This window comes from Ambystoma mexicanum, chromosome 7q (genome assembly GCF_040938575.1).
Source record: "Ambystoma mexicanum isolate Mex_15411 chromosome 7q, UKY_AmexF1_1, whole genome shotgun sequence".
Classification (NCBI taxonomy): domain Eukaryota; kingdom Metazoa; phylum Chordata; class Amphibia; order Caudata; family Ambystomatidae; genus Ambystoma; species Ambystoma mexicanum.
In genome coordinates, this window is record NC_090941.1 from 559,376,302 (window position 1) to 559,394,059 (window position 17,758).

The window sequence follows — 17,758 nt, forward strand, 5'->3', positions numbered from 1 at the left end:
CAATGGGAAACATCCCAGTCCAACATGGTGGGCAGGTCATGCCCTGGGGGTAGCCAATAGGGAGCGAGCCAGTCCCAATATAGGTCCATTCCTTTAATAACTCCCCCTCTTTCTTTGCTGCTGACCCACAGCTAACCACACCTCTGGTTTTCTCTTAGACTGTGTGTTCAAAGTGTTACTTGTATCACTTGGTTTCAGGAAGCAGCGTTTGAGTGAACGCGTTTCTTTTTTCTTGTTACATTGTGTGTTTACTGTGAATTCCCTCAAGCAGGCAAGCGGAGCGTTTGTTTATCTCGCCCGCGTTCGCCTGAGGTGATTTATTCGAGCGTGTCGTTCGCTCACATTGTTGCTGCACTTTCCGTGACCTTTCCTTGTGGAACGCTGCAGCGTTCTATTTACTCGTGCGCCTGTTGTAAGGCCGCGAGCATTTGTTTTGTCTGTTGCGCGCGTCGACCGACTCAGAACAGTTACATTCTGACGGACGACGCGCGTAGGCTAGGGAAGCTCTCTGGCACACGCGGTAAGCGTGCTGCTAGTGAAAGGCAGGTTTAGCAGTTCGTGCCTGCTCTCCGCCACAAAATTTATATTTTCTCGTAATATGTTCCATTTTTCTTATATAATTTGGTAATAGTGTTACAGTGTTTTGTATGTTAAATTTTGTTTCTTTGCCCTCACACGCTGCTCGCGTGTTTGTCTGTGGGAATTCAGACATTGCCTATGTTCTGTCTTGGTGGCCCTTACCTAAGGTCTGTGGCACACTATTAAATTGAGAACTTACACCCTGCTCGGCTTGTGTGCGGGCAGCTTTGACCTGGCTGTGATTAAATACCGTTATATATATATATATATCTATTTACCAAAGAAATTGGTGCTGTCATGGACAAAGGAGTGCTTCCCTCCTCTGCAGATGCCAGCACTCAAGTACGCACTGCCAAAAAAAGTGAGAAGGTAGTTGAAAACATTGGGGATCAAGCCTGTCATTCCCAGCCTTTAGTGGCACAAGCTATTCAGTCCTCTTTGGACTCCGCTTTAACTGATTTGAATAACACTTTGGCGTCAGCCTTTGACAGGTTAATTACCCGCATTGCGGATTTTCATCCCTCCCAGGATGCTGTCCCATCTGCAGCGTCCCAGGCACCCAGAAAATGTAAGGTTAAAACTAAACATACCCAGGGACAACTCAGTCCCCTAGTGGCCATATCTCCTATTTCTTCCTGTAAGGGTAATTTAAAGCGTGGGTGGGAAGAATCTCGGCCTATCTCTTCCACCCCCTGGCCGGCCCCCGCGCCTTTCGCGCCGGTGGAGCCCCCTATTGATGTCTCATCCTCTGACAGTGCAGATGATTCTGATTCGCCCCCTAAGAGGCAAAAAAGGAAGGTGACCTCAGTAGCCCCTCAGGGGGGTCCCCTGCTGGATGGTAGTGGTGTACCTTTCTTTGATCCTGCCCTGATACAACACCCCAGGTCTGCTGAGTGGCAACCCTCTGAGGAGGTTTCCTCTTTCCTCAAGTTCTGGATCAGGCGCCCTATGGCCAAAGAGGATCGAAATAAATTACGGTCGGAATGTCCAAGACCGTTGCTCGCCGACAAGGTAGCTCTAGCGCCAGAAATAGACCAGTCTATGGCGGCTTTTCTTTCCCAGAAAGGGAAGGACCCCAAGAAGGGGGTCGATAAAGCGTGGCGTAGTTGTCAAGACAGACTGTTGGACATCCTGGGTCCAGTCAAGCAGATTTTTGAAATGGCAGAAGAGGCGGCGTCGTCTAATACCCAGATAGATGTTGACGCATTAAGGGGTTGGAGCCAACGTACGGTATGCCTGCTCGGCAATGCTAATGCCTCCATATGTAGGGAGAGGAGAAAATCATTATTAATGAGGTTAGATTCCAAACTGGCAGACATGTCAGAGAGGGAAGGTGGCCCTGCAGCTCAGGGTAATTTGTTTGGGGATTCTTTCCTGAAAGATTTGTCATCTTATGTTCACACATTTACAGCGCTGGACAAAGAGCAGGTTAATATAAAAAAGGTTTTTGCCCCAAAGGTTTTTAACAAGGCTGGACGAGGTAGGGCCCGCTCCTCTGGCTGTTTTTCCCAGGGCTCCTCCCGCCCCCGCCAGTTTGCGCCCCGTGGCGCATACCATACCTCCTCTGCTCGAGGGGCACATAATCAGTTCTACCCGCAACAAAACTCCAGTTGGAGAGGACGTGCCGGCAGAGGAGCCGGAAGATCAAGAGGGCCATCAGGTAATTTCCGAGGTGCTAAAAGTTTTTTCCCTCAAAAGTTTAGGTGGCAGACTAGCCAGGTTCCTTCCACAGTGGGAGGCTCTCACTTCGGATCCTTGGGTGCTACAAACGATTCAGGGTTATCAGATAGAGTTCTATGCCCCTCCTTGCCAGTTGTCCTTTCCCCTTCCTTTGGTGTTCGATGAAGTCAAACAATCCCTTATAGATGGGGAGGTACGGGATCTCATCTCCAAAGGGGCGGTAGTCCCGGCCTCTTACAGGGCCTCTCAGTTCCTGAGTACCATTTTTCTAGTTCCGAAACCGGACCAGGGGTTTCGCCCAGTAATCAACCTGAAAGCTCTCAACTCTTTTGTGGTTTATCACCACTTCAAGATGGAGGGAATTCATTTACTCAGAGATACTCTTCTCCCTGCAGACTGGATGGTCAAATTGGACCTCAAAGACGCTTACCTAGTGGTTCCCATCTTTCCCCCACATCAGGAGTACCTTCAGTTTCAGTGGGGGGGTCGGGTGTGGCAGTTTGCATCCCTTCCGTTTGGCCTGTCCTCGGCCCCATGGTATTTCACCAAGCTCATGCGCCCTGTGATGGCTCTTCTCAGATCCAGGGGGATTCGGATCATAGTTTATCTGGACGACATGTTGCTCCTAGCCCAGAATTATCAAACTCTGTGTTCTCATCTGAAATTTACTGTGACCCTCTTACAGGATCTAGGTTTTGTGATAAATGTAAAAAAATCCTTATTGAAGCCTACGCAATGTATCCAATTTCTGGGCTTCAATATAGATTCAAAGCTTTGCATCCTTCTTCTCCCAGACAGCAGACTGTCCAAGATAAAGAAGGAAATTCGTCTACTCCTCAGAAGAGGGAGGATCTCCCTCAGGCAGTTGGCCAGAGTTGTAGGGATGTTTTCGGCATCCATTCAGGCTATCTTCCCTGCTCCCCTACATTACAGATCACTGCAGCGCTTAAAAGCCAAGCATTTGCGCAGGTGTCTCTCTTACTCCCAAATGGTGGAATTACCACCAGAGGCCAGGTTGGAACTTCTGTGGTGGCTCAGGCACATGGAGGCCTGGAATGGCAAGGCAATATTTGGCCCATCGCCGGATGTAGTTCTGGAGTCAGATGCGAGCAGATCGGGTTGGGGAGCCAGATTGGGTCAGGTTTCCACAGGAGGGAAATGGTCGGAGTCAGAGAAACTACTCCATATCAATTGCCTAGAGTTGTTAGCGGGGTCTTTTGCTGTTCGGAGTCTCCTCAAGGATCAGGGGAATTGTTGTGTTCTCCTCCGCATGGACAACATATCTGCGGTGAGGTACATCAATCACCTGGGGGGTACCAGGTCCAAAGTCTTGGCGGATTTGGCGAGAGAGTTTTGGCATTTTTGCCTCGACAGGGATATTCTCTTGAAAGCGGAATACCTCCCAGGAGTCAGCAACGAGGTTGCAGATTGGAACTGCAGGCACCTGCAGGACAGGAGCGATTGGATGTTGAACAGGTCTCTTTTCGCCCGCATAGAGTCCCTCTGGGGTCCTCTGATGATAGACTTGTTTGCCTCCAGACTGAACTGTCAAGTTCCCAGGTTTTACAGTTGGAGACCAGATCCGTTAGCTCTGGCCACCGACGCTTTCCTCCAGGATTGGTCGGGTGAGTTGGGGTATGCCTTTCCTCCCTTTGCAATGATTGCCCGGGTTCTGGTCCAGGTTCGCACTCAGGCAGTGTCTCTGGTTCTGGTTACCCCCTTTTGGCCTTCTCAAGTTTGGTTCCCGGCCCTTCTAGAATTGGCAATAGATATTCCCCGCCTTCTCCCTCGCGATCCCCTGTTGCTGGTGGATCCGGAGGGTCTCCCTCACGAATTGGTCTTGCAGGGACATCATGCACTTATGGCTTGGAAGATTTCAGCTCTTCCTGGTGCTTCAGAGGACTTTCGCAAGACTCTATGGCTGTCATCAGGGACTCCTGGGCGCCCTCTACTAAGGCAGGGTATTCCACAGCATGGAACAGATGGGTTAGCTGGTGTGTGGCTAGGCACCTCAATCCCGTTTCTGCCCCTCCTGTAGAGGTGGTTAATTTTTTAGTAGAATTGTTTAAGGAAGGGAAAGCCTACAGGACTGTTAATGGTTTTCGTTCAGCTATTTCAGCCGGTCACCTTTTAGTTAAAGGGGAACCAGTGGGTAGGCACTTTTTAGTGCGAAGGGCCCTCAAATCTATCCGTATTAAGGTTCCGCCACAGCCAAAGTATTCGGTTCTTTGGGATGTTAATGTGGTGCTGCAGCTCTTCAGGTCCTGGCCTCTTAATGAAGAACTGTCCCTGCAGCAGTTATTTGCCAAACTTGCTATGTTACTATGTCTGGTGTCTATTAAAAGGGTCTCTGATATCAGAGCTCTTGATGTGGATAATAAGATGTTCACCCCTCAAGGGGTTACTTTCTTTATCTCACGAAGGACTAAATGCATGACTTCATCGATATCCTATCCAGCTTTTCCTGAAGATTGTAAACTATGTGTGGTCAACTGTTTGAAATGTTTTGAGATTATAACTGACGGTTTTAGACCTCCCAATACCTCTCAGCTGCTGATTTCCTACAGGAAGCCCCATAAGCCGGTCTCCCCTTCTACTTTGGCCAGATGGATCAAATGGGTAATGCGGGATGCGGGGGTTGACACATCCTCTTTTGGTCCCCACTCAGTCCGAGGCGCTATGGCCTCTAAAGCAGCCTTTCTGGGGGGTAGTTTGGAACAGATCCTAAAAGCAGCTGACTGGTCAAGGGAATCAACTTTTAAGACATTTTACCATAAGCGTATTGCCCATGTAGCGGTGAATGTAATGCAAGGGCTTTGAACTTGCATAATATGAGCCTCCTGTCTTGCCATAGAATGTCTAATCCCCCACACTAGCGTGAGATGGGGGTTTAGATTCTATAAAAGACAAGGAGGCGAGTATTATATCACCCACCCACCCTTACTGGTGTCGGTTGTTGTTTCAGAGGGCAGTTGATGACTTCGATGCAGGAGGAAGTGGGAGATTGAGCTCCAGGTTGCAGAAGGTTTCAGCCCCGGCGTCTCCATGGGAGTTTGTTCTTCGTTCTACGTGGAGAAGGTGTTCGGCGGTCGTGTGAGACGGATCAGCGTCAGAAAGAGGGGGAGTTATTAAAGGAATGGACCTATATTGGGACTGGCTCGCTCCCTATTGGCTACCCCCAGGGCATGACCTGCCCACCATGTTGGACTGGGATGTTTCCCATTGCATTGTTATAACGTTATGTTTATTGAAAACATTTTGTTTTACAAAGTTTTTATTCTTTGCTGCTGTGGTTCAGAGTAAAGATTGTAATGCATAATACTCGCCTCCTTGTCTTTTATAGAATCTAAACCCCCATCTCACGCTAGTGTGGGGGATTAGACATTCAATCTAGTCAACCCATCCCCACAGCGCAAAAGGCCAGCAGGTAAATCCGAGTGCCCAAGCCAACTGCCAAGACAACAACACGTCCCCTCACACTCACTCCCAAAAGTCACATGCACACAGGACAAAAAGTAACCCACATTCATAAACGAAGCATCGTTCTGAGCGTAACCACATCTTCAAGACTAAAGCAAGCATTTTAAAACACCTATCTTTCACCTTTACCAGAACGAATATCAAAGCAGTGTTACCAGTATGTCAACAAACCAAGTGCATCATTCGCATACAGGAGCACACCCCAGGTACTCAACGTAATTCACGCCGACACGCAAAGAAGTAAGCACGTCTACGTGCGTACGTTCGTCCCCCCACAAGGTCCCTTACTCTGTAACAAATATTAAAAAAAGCAACATCAGTTTAAATCAATATGTTAAAGGTTTTAGGAACATCATAGCATGAACACAACATTTAGGAATATGAAGTAAACGTTGGAGGAAAAAAAATATTTCTTATGAAGACGGTTTCTTGAGTGGAAAGTTTCTGAGCCAGACACATGCTTGCTCAGGATTGTCAGTAATTTTTATACCATCCAGTAAAAACAGTTTTAAAACTTCAGGCTTCATCAAAGAGGTTTTGAAGCCACGCTCCCTGGCTAGGCGCTCTCTTTCTGACCTTTCTCTTTCTATCACTCTGTGCTCGCTTTCTCTCTCTGGCTCTCTTTCCGACTGCTTCTGTGTGGGTGAGAGTTGTTTGCATTGCCATGTGAGCTTTTGATAGAGCTACCCCAGCGATTTCTGACAGCTGTGCGACCAGAGGAATAAAACAGATATTTTGGAGGGTCAGGGGTTGCAAAAGCAGCTATTTTTTTTTTTTTTATTTAAACATACAGTTTTAATACAAAATCTTTTGTTCAGAGCTCATCATTCAGACATCAAAGAAAAGACTTGTAGCCAAAAGCTAAAGATATCCTCTGATTCCCTTATTCATTCTCACATATCAACTTAAGTGCTACTTCTTAAGTTCTAAACGGGAAACTAGATGTCCCTTCGGGACCAAGTTTTCAGGAAACATCAGGGGCTCTGGCCTCAGTTTTCGTCGTAATTCGGACCGTTCCTTTACGATCCCTTCATCGTGTTCTTTGGGGTTTGACCTTTCCTATAGGGTCAATAAAAGGATCCTCTATCTTCAGCTATTGGCTCTGAGTACGATCTTTTCTCAAACACTTCCTCTAGAAAGACTGACATACATCTATTCAAGGAGGCACTGTTTCCTCCATAGAGGAGTTTCCACCAAAAGCAGCTATTAAAAAACAAAGGGAATGATTTAATTCTACTAACATTATTGTAAACTCGATATTTTCAAAATGTTAAAATTCAATACAATGCATTTTGCTAATAATCACTTCCAGTATTTACAAAGGAAATTATTTTGTTCTACTAACATAGCAAACTAGATCTTTTCGAAATGTTAAAATCCAATACAATGCGTATTTCTAATAATCACATCCAGTAAATACACAAAGGAAATTATTTAATTCTAACATTGTAAACTAGATCTCTTCCAGTATATACTGTTGCCATACCAAGGGTACATTTGTCTTACTGAACAAAGCACATTATCAAAACCTAGAATAACCATCATACCAAGAAGGACATTTCTGGTAAACTCCTATTGTACTCTTTTAAAATACCCCTATGAGAAATGGGAAAGAGGCACATACGCGAGTGAGGGTTTCAGCTGCTTTGCATATAGTCAAAGAGAATTTGGGGAAAATAAGAACTTGATATTTTACAAATATGCCTGTGATAAAAGGATTGTTTGCTTGACTGTAAATCATAATTCGTGCAGGGCGTGGTGCTCGTTTAATTTTACACAACACGCCCCTAACATTCAACCATGTATACTCTTTTGGGCATCTTTGGGGTTGGATAGGATGATACAGTGAATGCAACATCAGTCACTTTTCCCCTGGCAGAATTTCATCTGCAGGGTAAGGATGGCTGCATAGTTCCCTATGCACAGACACCCTCAAGAATTACATATAGAAGATAGGGAGCAAATGGGCAGTCTCGTAAACCATGAGTGACGCTTTTTTTTAATAAAGCTGCATACTGAATCCAAGATTTGCCAAGGTTTGGCAGATAAGACACACTGAGATTGCCCAGGATGGCACACTTTAGTTGAGTGGTGAACCCAGGATTTAAGCACTTGAACGCACATCTTCCCTTCGTTAGTTCATATAAATATGTATCAAGGTTTAGGTTTCAAGAGCTGAAATAATAATCACTTTTAGAGAGATGCCTTGAAAAGTGCAAAGATCAGTTAATAAACTAACCTGGCAATACATAGAAACATGATGAGTAAAAATAGTATGGTTTTAATTTTGTTTTCCCATCATGAATAGAGGTTTACAGTAGAAGAAACAAAGCAATGTGAGCCTAAACAAATACAGATATCCTTTACATTTTAACACTTGACTATAAAGACACAGAAAATGAAATACAATGTAAGGTTATTTGCTTGTCGCCTTTATTGCACACAGCGTGCAGCGTTATGCACCCCTTCCATGCCTTCTCACTCCCCATTCATGCTTCTTGAGTGGCAATAGCACCTTAAGGTTCCACTCACTGCTGTGTCTGGGCCATCAACTTTTAACTACTCTCGTTGAAACGCTCTTCTGACACACAGCAAGACCTTAAGGGAAGCTGCTGTGCTGCCGCTGCCCTGGCCTTAAAATGTCACCGATGGAACGTGTTCCCATCCTGGACAGGCTGTGTGTGGGATGCAGCACAATCGGGAAAATTCCGCAAAATAAGGGACAGGTGATGGCTCTAGTTTATACATCCCCATGTTACCTTTGCAGAGTCAATGGAGTCCTGCATGGACAAGGAACATTGACTAAGTCTCAGGGGTAACGAGATGAAGTTCAGGACAATGTGCAAGACACAACTGTGTGCTCTGCGCAGTACTTGGGGAAAGTGGACAGTGCACATACATGGTGGCACACAATTAAGAGTTCTGCGCCAACCAGAAAGTGTCATGGCAGTGTCGGAGTGCCATGCTCTACCCCTGCACTGAAACACCCGCACTGGCCGATGTTGAGATGAGAAGTTAAAGGTCCCCTTCTCAGGCGGCACCCGCTTCCACGGGGACTCCCAGTATGTACCATCCCACCCTTCTGACCCTTTCGTTAACGTAACTGGTCCCCAGGGTAGCAGCCTTGTTTTAAGACCACCTACCGTGTCGCTATATAAGTGCATTGAGTGAATCCAACACTGGGAGCAAGCACAGTTTCTATAATGCGAAAGGCGCTAACACATCCATGGGACCTACTTTAGCAATAAGCGCTGAGCCGGGGGAGGGGGATATGAGGGGAGGCTTAACAGCGTCAGGTAATTCCCCGGGACCCATAGTAACAGGCCCGTGCAAAACAATTAATAACAGCCAAACTGCATTGATCACATGTTCCTGTCCCAAAAATGGCCTGGCGCATGTGTTTGTATCGTGTGCATTTGTATGTTATTGGACCCGTAGGTTTAAGATGCTGCGGGCACTGTTCAGCAATAAGAGCCTGCCTGCTTGAGCAGTGTTCTGAGCATGTGCAGGCAGGACAGCAGGACAGGCTCATCCGGTACAGCAGGACAGGCTCATCGGGTGCAGCAGGTCTCCTGCTCATGGTCTCACGCATCCAGGCCACGGTGTCGCAGGATCACACACTTGACACCACGGTGTGCATGTCCGGCCTCACCAAAGCTTCAGCTAGCTTCAAAAGCAGAATGTTTAGATGGTTACCAGGGTAAACTCTCCCAAATATCTTTGGCAGTGACAAGTCAGAATTATAAGACTGAGTAGACGCGTGTGAAATGTTTATAAAAGGGCCATCATCCAGTCTTTGCTTCAGTATCTTCTCAGCGACTACCAAATGCCACTTCGGAATGGGTTCTTATCATTGCATTTTATTAATAAGATGCATCCAAACACTACACCCCTCGCCCCCAATAAAGAATAAACAAGGCCAAATCACCTGTACCGTGGAATGGCTCACACCTAGGAGGGTCTACAAACACATTTTAACTCACAATGTCCCACCAGAGGAGAAAAAAGCATTTGCACCTCAGTCTGGTCCCACCCACTCTGATAGTTCAGCACCAAAATACTAGGCAATGCTCCTCCCGGCAGGAGTGCCAACAGCAGCCCCAGACAAGGGTTCCTGCTTTGTGGGTCACCGTCTGTGGGCTGCAGACCTGCAGCCTCTCCTCAGGCGGTGAGGGTTGGTTACCTTTACTAACGTAGGGTGAAACCCCAAGTATATTAACAGTTACAAAAGTGGGAACGCTCATCTCTTGAGAATGAGCAAGGTCAATTACAGAGGTCAGCTGTGGCCGGGTAATGTCTGCAAAATGGTGTGATCGACTGTAGACACAGTGCAGGAAAACAGAAGTAAACAGCTGCATTCAATGTTAGCCAGAGAGGACACTTAGACCCATTAATGTCCTAATGAAAGATAGAAGACATGACATGCCCGACTGGTTATGCAAAGGAGGAAAAGGCTTAGAACATAGACATTATAATTGCTAGCATTAATAGTTAATTGTGAGCAGCAAATGCATTGTGAGAGCTAAATGTCCCTAACAACGTAACAAACTGCTATTTTTTAAAGAAAATCAGAGAGCATCACATTCAATCATCATCTTTAGTGTGGTTGGGCAGTGATGGGCACAGAGGTGTGGGGGGGCAGCCACAAAAGCAACAGCAGCTATAGTAACAAGGCAAAAGATGGGCTAAGGCCACCATAGCTCTCATTCTGTTCTAATCCTTGTCTGTCCTAACCCTGTCGATCCTAATCCTAGCTAGACACTGTGAGATTCCTCCTGCATGCAGATTGGCCAGGGCAGCTCCATTGTACCAAATCAGGGCACCGGTAGGCTTCAGCGGACCCCACACAAAGGCCCACATCTAAGGCCCTGTCTGTGCTTGTCTGGGCCTGCTGGGCATGCGTCCCCTCTTCTTATTACTGCAGGCAAAGTCTTGCATTACGCCTGGTACTTCAACCTTGATCCCCTGGACTGTGGCATCCCTCCTGTCATCACGAGAGTGCTTACTGTTGCTCAGTTGCCTGCCTCATCTCGCCTTGACTTATACCCTCTACCTCTCCAGGCATTTTTCTTGCCCTATCTCTGTTGCATATTTCCCCTTGTACTTTCCTGAGCTCTCACCCCACTACCCCCACTTCTGTACTGCTGTGCTGCAACACCTGTGTCACAATATTTGTTTTAAGGTGTGCTTTCATCCTGCATGTTTATGACTCTTAGTTCAAAAATCGAATTCAGGTGTGTTGTCATCCTGGATTGTTTATAACTGTTGGTTTAAAAAAAAACAAATCTGGTGTGCTTTCATCCTGCATTGTTATGCTCTGCTAGTTAGAAATTCAACTTACTCCCTTCCCCTCTGTAGTGTTTCTGCTTCTTGTTTCCTTATACCCCCCTTTTTTAGCTCCCACTGCTTTGTCCCATTCCTTTTGTGGGCATCCTTGTGCGCTTGCGCCTTCCTGTCTACTCCCTCCCCTGTGCCTCAGCTGCTCAGCCTGGTTAAGTATACACTCTCTGCCCCCTCACAATGGCGCTTTTCATCTCTACTACCCTCTCAAACGGATTCTCTATCTCCTATCCTTCACTGCTCACTAGGTCTAGCAGGAAGAAACTTAAGAAGGACACACTTGCTTGGCTCTAGCCCAGGATTTCCTATCACTGACACCTACGTCAGTGCATCCGCCAGAGAGACTCTCACTGGCAACCTATTTGTCGTTCCTTCTCCTGACTTACGGACTCCACATATGGTCGCTCTGCTCTCTGCCTACCCTTCCTCACACATCAATGGTGGCATCCTCTGGGAGGTCCTTCTTGCCTTCTCCTCAAATTCCAGGGTCATCATAAATGTCTATCGAAATGGTACCGTCTTGGTACAAGGGCCTCAACCCAACCTCCTTCTTTTTCATAGGCTCCTCCCTCGCCTTATGAACTTTCCACCTCCTCCTCACTTACGGGGGGAACCTCGGTCCCTTGCAACCCCCCATAAGTCTTTAAAAAATGGCAATCTGCTCCATGTTGCCACGCTTAACTCGCGGTCCACAGTCAAGCACGCCTCTGACATCTGTCAACTCCTTCAACACCTGGACCTTGATGTTCATGCTCTCATTGAGACCTGATTTAAGGACAGCTCTGTCACAAGTTTTGACACACTCCCTCCTGAAGGCTACAAGATCCTCTCTAAGCCCAGGCTTTACAGGCTAGGAGGTGGAGTTGCCCTGATCTTTCCAGAGTGGATCCCTGTTTCCACCATTCCCTCTCAGGCCTACTCCTCCTTCGAATACCTGGTCTGCAGGCTCACTCTCTCTCCTGTCTCCTCTCTTACCCTGGCCACCTTCTAACAGCCACCAGGCCAGTCACCCACTTCCTCTCGGAATGGGCTGACCTGGCATCTTCTCTCCTTTCCTCCTCTTCCCAACTCCTCCTGCTGGGGCATCTTAACATCCACCTTGACTCGTCTGACTCTTCATGAGCTTTCTGCAACCTATGGGGCTCTCTATCTCTCCATTCTACCCTCTGGTCGGACGCACACTGCTGGCCCAACCTTGGATGCTCTCATCTCCACTGACATCCCTTTCTCTATCCCTCTCACTACCACACTCTCATGGACTGATCACTCTCTTCATTCCTCTCACTTGAAGCTTTATTCTCCTTTAGCACTGGCACACCCTGCACTGCCTCCCACCTTCATGGTCACCCGACCCATGAGGAAAGTGTCAGTGGCTGCCTTTGCCTCCACCTACTCTCCTCCTCCTACCCTTGCGGCTGACTCCCACCCTGACACAGCCCTCTCTAACTTTCACCTTTCCATCTCCAAATACTCTTGACATACTTGCCCCCATCATGAGGGTTCGACTGAAGCCTGCCAAAAAGTGCAACTCTTGGTACGACTCTGACCTGGCTGACCTTAAACGCAAGTGCAGGGCAGCGGAACGGAAATGGGGATCTTCAGGTGCACCCCCTGAAAAGCTGGCCTGCCAACTTCTGAAAAGGCAATATAGACTCTGCATCCGGACCAAGAAAAGAGTAAATTTTCAAGCCTGCATCTCTGCAGCATCCAACAACACAGGTTTCAACCTTTCAAAGTCTGCAAGGAACTGGCCAACCCTAATGCAGCCTCATCCTCTATTACACCCACCCAGGACCTCTACGGGGCCCTGGCTGCACACTTCACCTCCAAAACACAGGACATCCTGTCCTCTCTATCCTCCTGACCCACTCACTCACCATCATCACTTGAGCCCCCCTTGGATGCCGACCCTTGCCCCCTCTTCTCTCCTCCCTCTCCTCTGTCATACCTGAGGTGGTTATTAGACAAGTCTGGTCTATGAAAGCCTCTTCCAAACAGGTGGACCCTTGCCCCTCCAAAACCATTAAGTACAACATTGACTCTCTAGCTCCAACCTTGGCAGACCTCTGCAACCTCTCCTTCTCAACTGGAGTTTCCCCCACTTCTCTCAAGCATTCCCTGGTACACCCTCTGCTCAAAAAACCCTCTGCGATCCTTCAATTCCAGCAAACTATAGCCCGATCTCTATCACTCCTTTTCTGGGCAAACTTCTGGAGAAGTTGGCTATCTCTCAGCTTAACCTCCACATGGAATCTGTTGGTTGGTTCCATGACCATCAGGATGGCTCTAGAGCATCCAGAGCCAGGGAAACTGCTCTTCTGAACACCTGTGAAGACCTGCACTCAAACCTTGACTCTAACTCTCCCTATGTCCTTATTCCTTTTGATCTCTCCTCTGCTTTCAATACAGTAAACCACAACATCCTGATCTCCTGTCTCCATGATATCCTGGGTATCGCAGACCAGATCCTGGCGTGGCTAGCATCCTTTCTCTTTGACCGTCCTTCCCAGGTGGAACTTGGGTCATTTCTCTCTGCTATCACTTTCTCTACTTGTGGTGTTCCCCAGGGATCTAATCTATCCCCCTGGTGTTTCAATGTCTACATAGCCCCTTTGGCCCACAAGATCTCTGCCTTCACCTCCAACCTTTAGTGTTATGCGGATGCAACACAGCTCTCCTTCAGGGTACCCTCTGCCTCCTCCTCCTCCTAGCTCATTCCAGACTGTCTGTCCACAATTCAGTCCTGCTGTGCTGCTAATGATCTCTGCCTTAATGCCAGCAAGACAGAGATTGTCTTCATTGGGACCTCTGCTCCTGCTTTCCCACTATCACTCTGGCCGGCCTCTCTTGGTCCTGAGCCCTCACCCACCAGTGAGGCAAAAAATCTTGGGGTCATCTTCGACTGTACTCTCTCCTTCTCTTCTCACATCTCGGACATATCCAAAAAGTCCCACTATCAGCTGCACCTCCCCAGAGGCATTCTACCTTTTCTCGCCTTCCCCCAGAGACTCGCCATCTCCAGAGCCCTGGTTCTCAACAGACTGGACTACTGCAACAGTCTCTTTCTCAATCTTCCTACTTCTACTCTCCGACCTCTTCAACATATACAGAACAGAACACTGAGACTTATCCTTGGCCTCAAGCACAGGGACAACATCTCTCTGGTGCTTACATCATTCTGATGACTCCCTGTGGCTGCAAGGATCAAGTTCAAGTCCCTCTGCATAGTCCACAAGGCTTTCTGGGGCCAGGGCCCATACTATCTACAATGCTCTCTTCCTAAATACTTTCCTTCTAGAGTCCTCTGAACGGCCTCCTCCATCTCTCTGCAGATGAGCCATTTTTCCAAACAGAGATTTGGGGGTAGATCCTTATCCTCTGCAGCTGCCTCCCTCTGGAACAGCCTCCCTGCCTCTCTCTGCCTTGAGCCGGACTGCCTTAAGTTCCGGAAACTCCTCAAGACCTTCCTCTTCTCTTCCTCTTTCTCGCTCCCTCTCCCCTGCTAACCTCCTACTCTTCTTCCCTGCTCCCTCCTTCATTCTTTTCCCAACCTGCTCAGTTCGCTGACTGGTCACCTGGTGCACCTCCAGGGCTTCACAGGTCCCAGGTTCCCCCTCCAGTCCTGCACTTGCTTCTGGGCCTCTGCACTCTGCGTGGCACTACTGCACTCGTAATACATTCCATGAGAGGGGCAATCACACTGCACTTAACCCAGGACCTTGCTGGACTGGGCGCACTTGTCCTCCCCCCCCCGCACCTCCTGTCTCTGCGCACTTGAAAGACCCTAAACGCACTAGGCCTAGCAAGTTTGTCTGTCCTGCCCTCCTTCTGTCTCCCCTCACTAGCTTGGTTGTGCCTTAAATACTCGAGCATAGGCGCATTAGTGATGACCAACCACCAATCAAAATGAAATGTCGCCAGGCCTAGCAAGGATGTTTATTGTCTGCATGTCCTTTTCCTCTCACCCCACCCCTTCTCTCCCCACTCTTTGTCATGCACTTGCACTATACGACAAGTCGTTAGGCATAGTACAGTAGTTTATTGATTGTATGCTCTTCTCACCCCCCTCCCTCTCATTCCTTCCTTTCATGCACTTGCACTAGTAGAAATGCCTCTGTCCTAGTATGCTAGCTATTTTTGTTAAGATCATTCGGAATCTTCAAGGCCTAAGAATGAGGACTGTATTCCCTTGTTCCCTTCCCACCTTGAAGGGCTTTGAAGCACTTCACTTGTGTATAAGCGCTTTACAAATAAACAATTACAATTACTATGGCCATCATAGTTCCTATGTTGTTGTAATACTATCTTGGCGAATGCCACCATTGCTCCCATTCATTTATAATCCCTGCTAGACTAACACCATCATAGTTCCTATGTTGTTGTAATCCTAGCTAGGCTAGGGCCACTTTTGCCCCATTCTGTCGTAATCCTCACTCGACTATGGCCATCATAGTTCCTATGTTGTTATAATACTGTCTTGTTTAAGGCCACCATTACACCCATTCAGTTATAATCCGTGCTACACTAACGCCATCATAGTTCCTATGTTGTCATAATCATAGCTAGGGCCATTATAGCTCCCATTTGGTCCCAATCCTAGTAAGACAACAGTCATGACAGCTGCTTTTTTTGCTATAATCCTAGCTAGGCAAGGACCACCATATGCCCCTCTTTTGTGTCGTAGTATGTGCCAGGCTACGCCCACCATGTGCAAATGACAGCATTGGAACTATCTAGCAAAGAGCTGTCCAAGTAGTGAAACACCCGCTTGCCAGGCAATGGTAACAATGATCTGCAAATAATTCCAATTGCGTTCTCCGTTGCATTGGTCACTCCTGCCGCTTGCTATTGGAAACAGTGGCTCCGTTGGTCCTCTAGTCTTGATGGTGAAACCTATAGAAACAGCAGCAGCTATCATGTCATGACAGCATTTCTCAGCACAGTGTTCAACAGCAGCCTCAACACTAGATCTACTCAGCTCTATCGTGGATGGGCTACTGCATCACACAGCCCATTGAGGGTCCCCTCCAGACAGCTGGCTACTGCATCATACAGCCCATTGAGGGTCCCCTCCAGACAGCTGGCTACTGCATCACACAGCCCATTGAGGGTCCCCTACAGACAGCGGGAAAATCAGCCGCATGCGGGCCATCACCTGTGCTGGTAGCTTTACAAATCCAACCTCAATAGACAGAATTAACAGAATAAGGATCAAACGTGGGATAGGCAGCACTGGGCCATGAGTTTCTAATGGCCTCTTCCCTTAGCCAGCCAGCACGAATCCCAGTGAGGGTGACAGGCCAGCACTGCAGTGTGATAGCAAGCCAGCAATGTCCAAGGAGCAGAGAAGTTGGCCTTTTCATGATTGGAATTGTGAAGGACTCTTTTCTTTTTCGTTTTATTTATCTACTGTGAGTTATAGTTCATAAACTGCACTTTTCACATCGTTCGTTACACAAAAATATCAATCAATATATTTCAGTACAAAAACCTCAAAAACATTTATGTAAACATTCTAAAGGATTTAAATATCTAAAACCACTTTCAGAAAATCTAAAAACCTAAGTAATACAGAAATGTCATTCGTGTTTGCAATCCTGATCCTCAAATCCTCATCCGAGGCACTGACAATGGTTGCTGTTTTTTCTTTCTGTAGTGGGCTCAATACAGGACAATTCATACATACATGTTTTAGAGACTCGCCTTCCTGCAAACAATAGCGACATGTTCTCATACCTCTTTGAATGTTCATCCTGATCCACAACACCTCCGTTGTAGCAAGTTCAACTTTAACCTCAACACTTTAAATCGAAAGTCTCTCATTGGATGTTTCCTTAGGTATGGGCCCAAGACGTTAACATTTTTCATTGACCAATTAAAATGGTCATTGAAGGGGAGACCACCAGAGGGTGTGGGGGAAACACAGCCGCTTAGACTTCGGCTCCCGCACCTTCCAGCGCAAAGGAGACGAGAAAGAGCAGAACCTCGCCCGCCTGCACACCAACAAGTGGAGAAAAGTAGTGGCGGAAGGAGAGACGAGCCCCCCAAACAAAGTGAGGAAGACCTACTCAGAGCCGGAGCGGAGATCCACTTGTCGGCCCGGCCAGCCAGTAAGGGCGGCAGCGGGGCCTTACTGCAACATCAGACGCTGAGCAGCCCCGGCCCCCGGAAGAAAGCGGAGCACTCGCGAGGGACGGTGTCCCCCTCCTGAGACCCTCACCAACAAGGGACAAAAGGACAGCAGGACCACTGGTGAGGCTCGACTGCAGCAAAGCCAGAGCCCTCTGATACTGCCACAACCAAAGAGGAGAACACAGCGAGGGAGTGTGGCCTGGGCTTTTAGAGAGGTGCAGGAAGGCAGATGCCCAAAAGGAGAGGCGGAATAGTACAGCGCAGGACACCGCAGGCCGACTATACCAGACCCCGAGTACAACAGTGAGATTGCAGAGGGGAAGAGTGGCCCATGGCAGGCAGCAAAAGTGCAGCAACAGGGGCGGTCATAAAGACACTTGAGGCACCAAAGGTAGACCCCCCCCCCACAGAAATGAGGCTGCAGGAGTGCTGCCTGGGGCCCGTGGCAAGGCAAAGCGAGTATCGATTGACCCGGGGAGACCGGAAGGGTGTCCTGACTCCAGGAGGTAGCATGCCTGGAACCCCCCACGTCTGACACTGCACAAGA

The 17,758-nt window shown here is 47.9% G+C and overlaps 1 protein-coding gene across 1 annotated transcript in view; it reads right to left on the reverse strand.

Annotated features, from left to right (window-relative positions):
* Positions 1-17,758, reverse strand: part of C7QH13orf42 (chromosome 7q C13orf42 homolog) — a 333,157-nt gene that overhangs the window by 304,168 nt on the left and 11,231 nt on the right. The window contains exon 2 of the mRNA XM_069640348.1: positions 2,057-2,074. Coding sequence (XP_069496449.1) covers positions 2,057-2,074 — 18 coding nt within the window. The remainder of the gene's footprint in view (positions 1-2,056; positions 2,075-17,758) is intronic.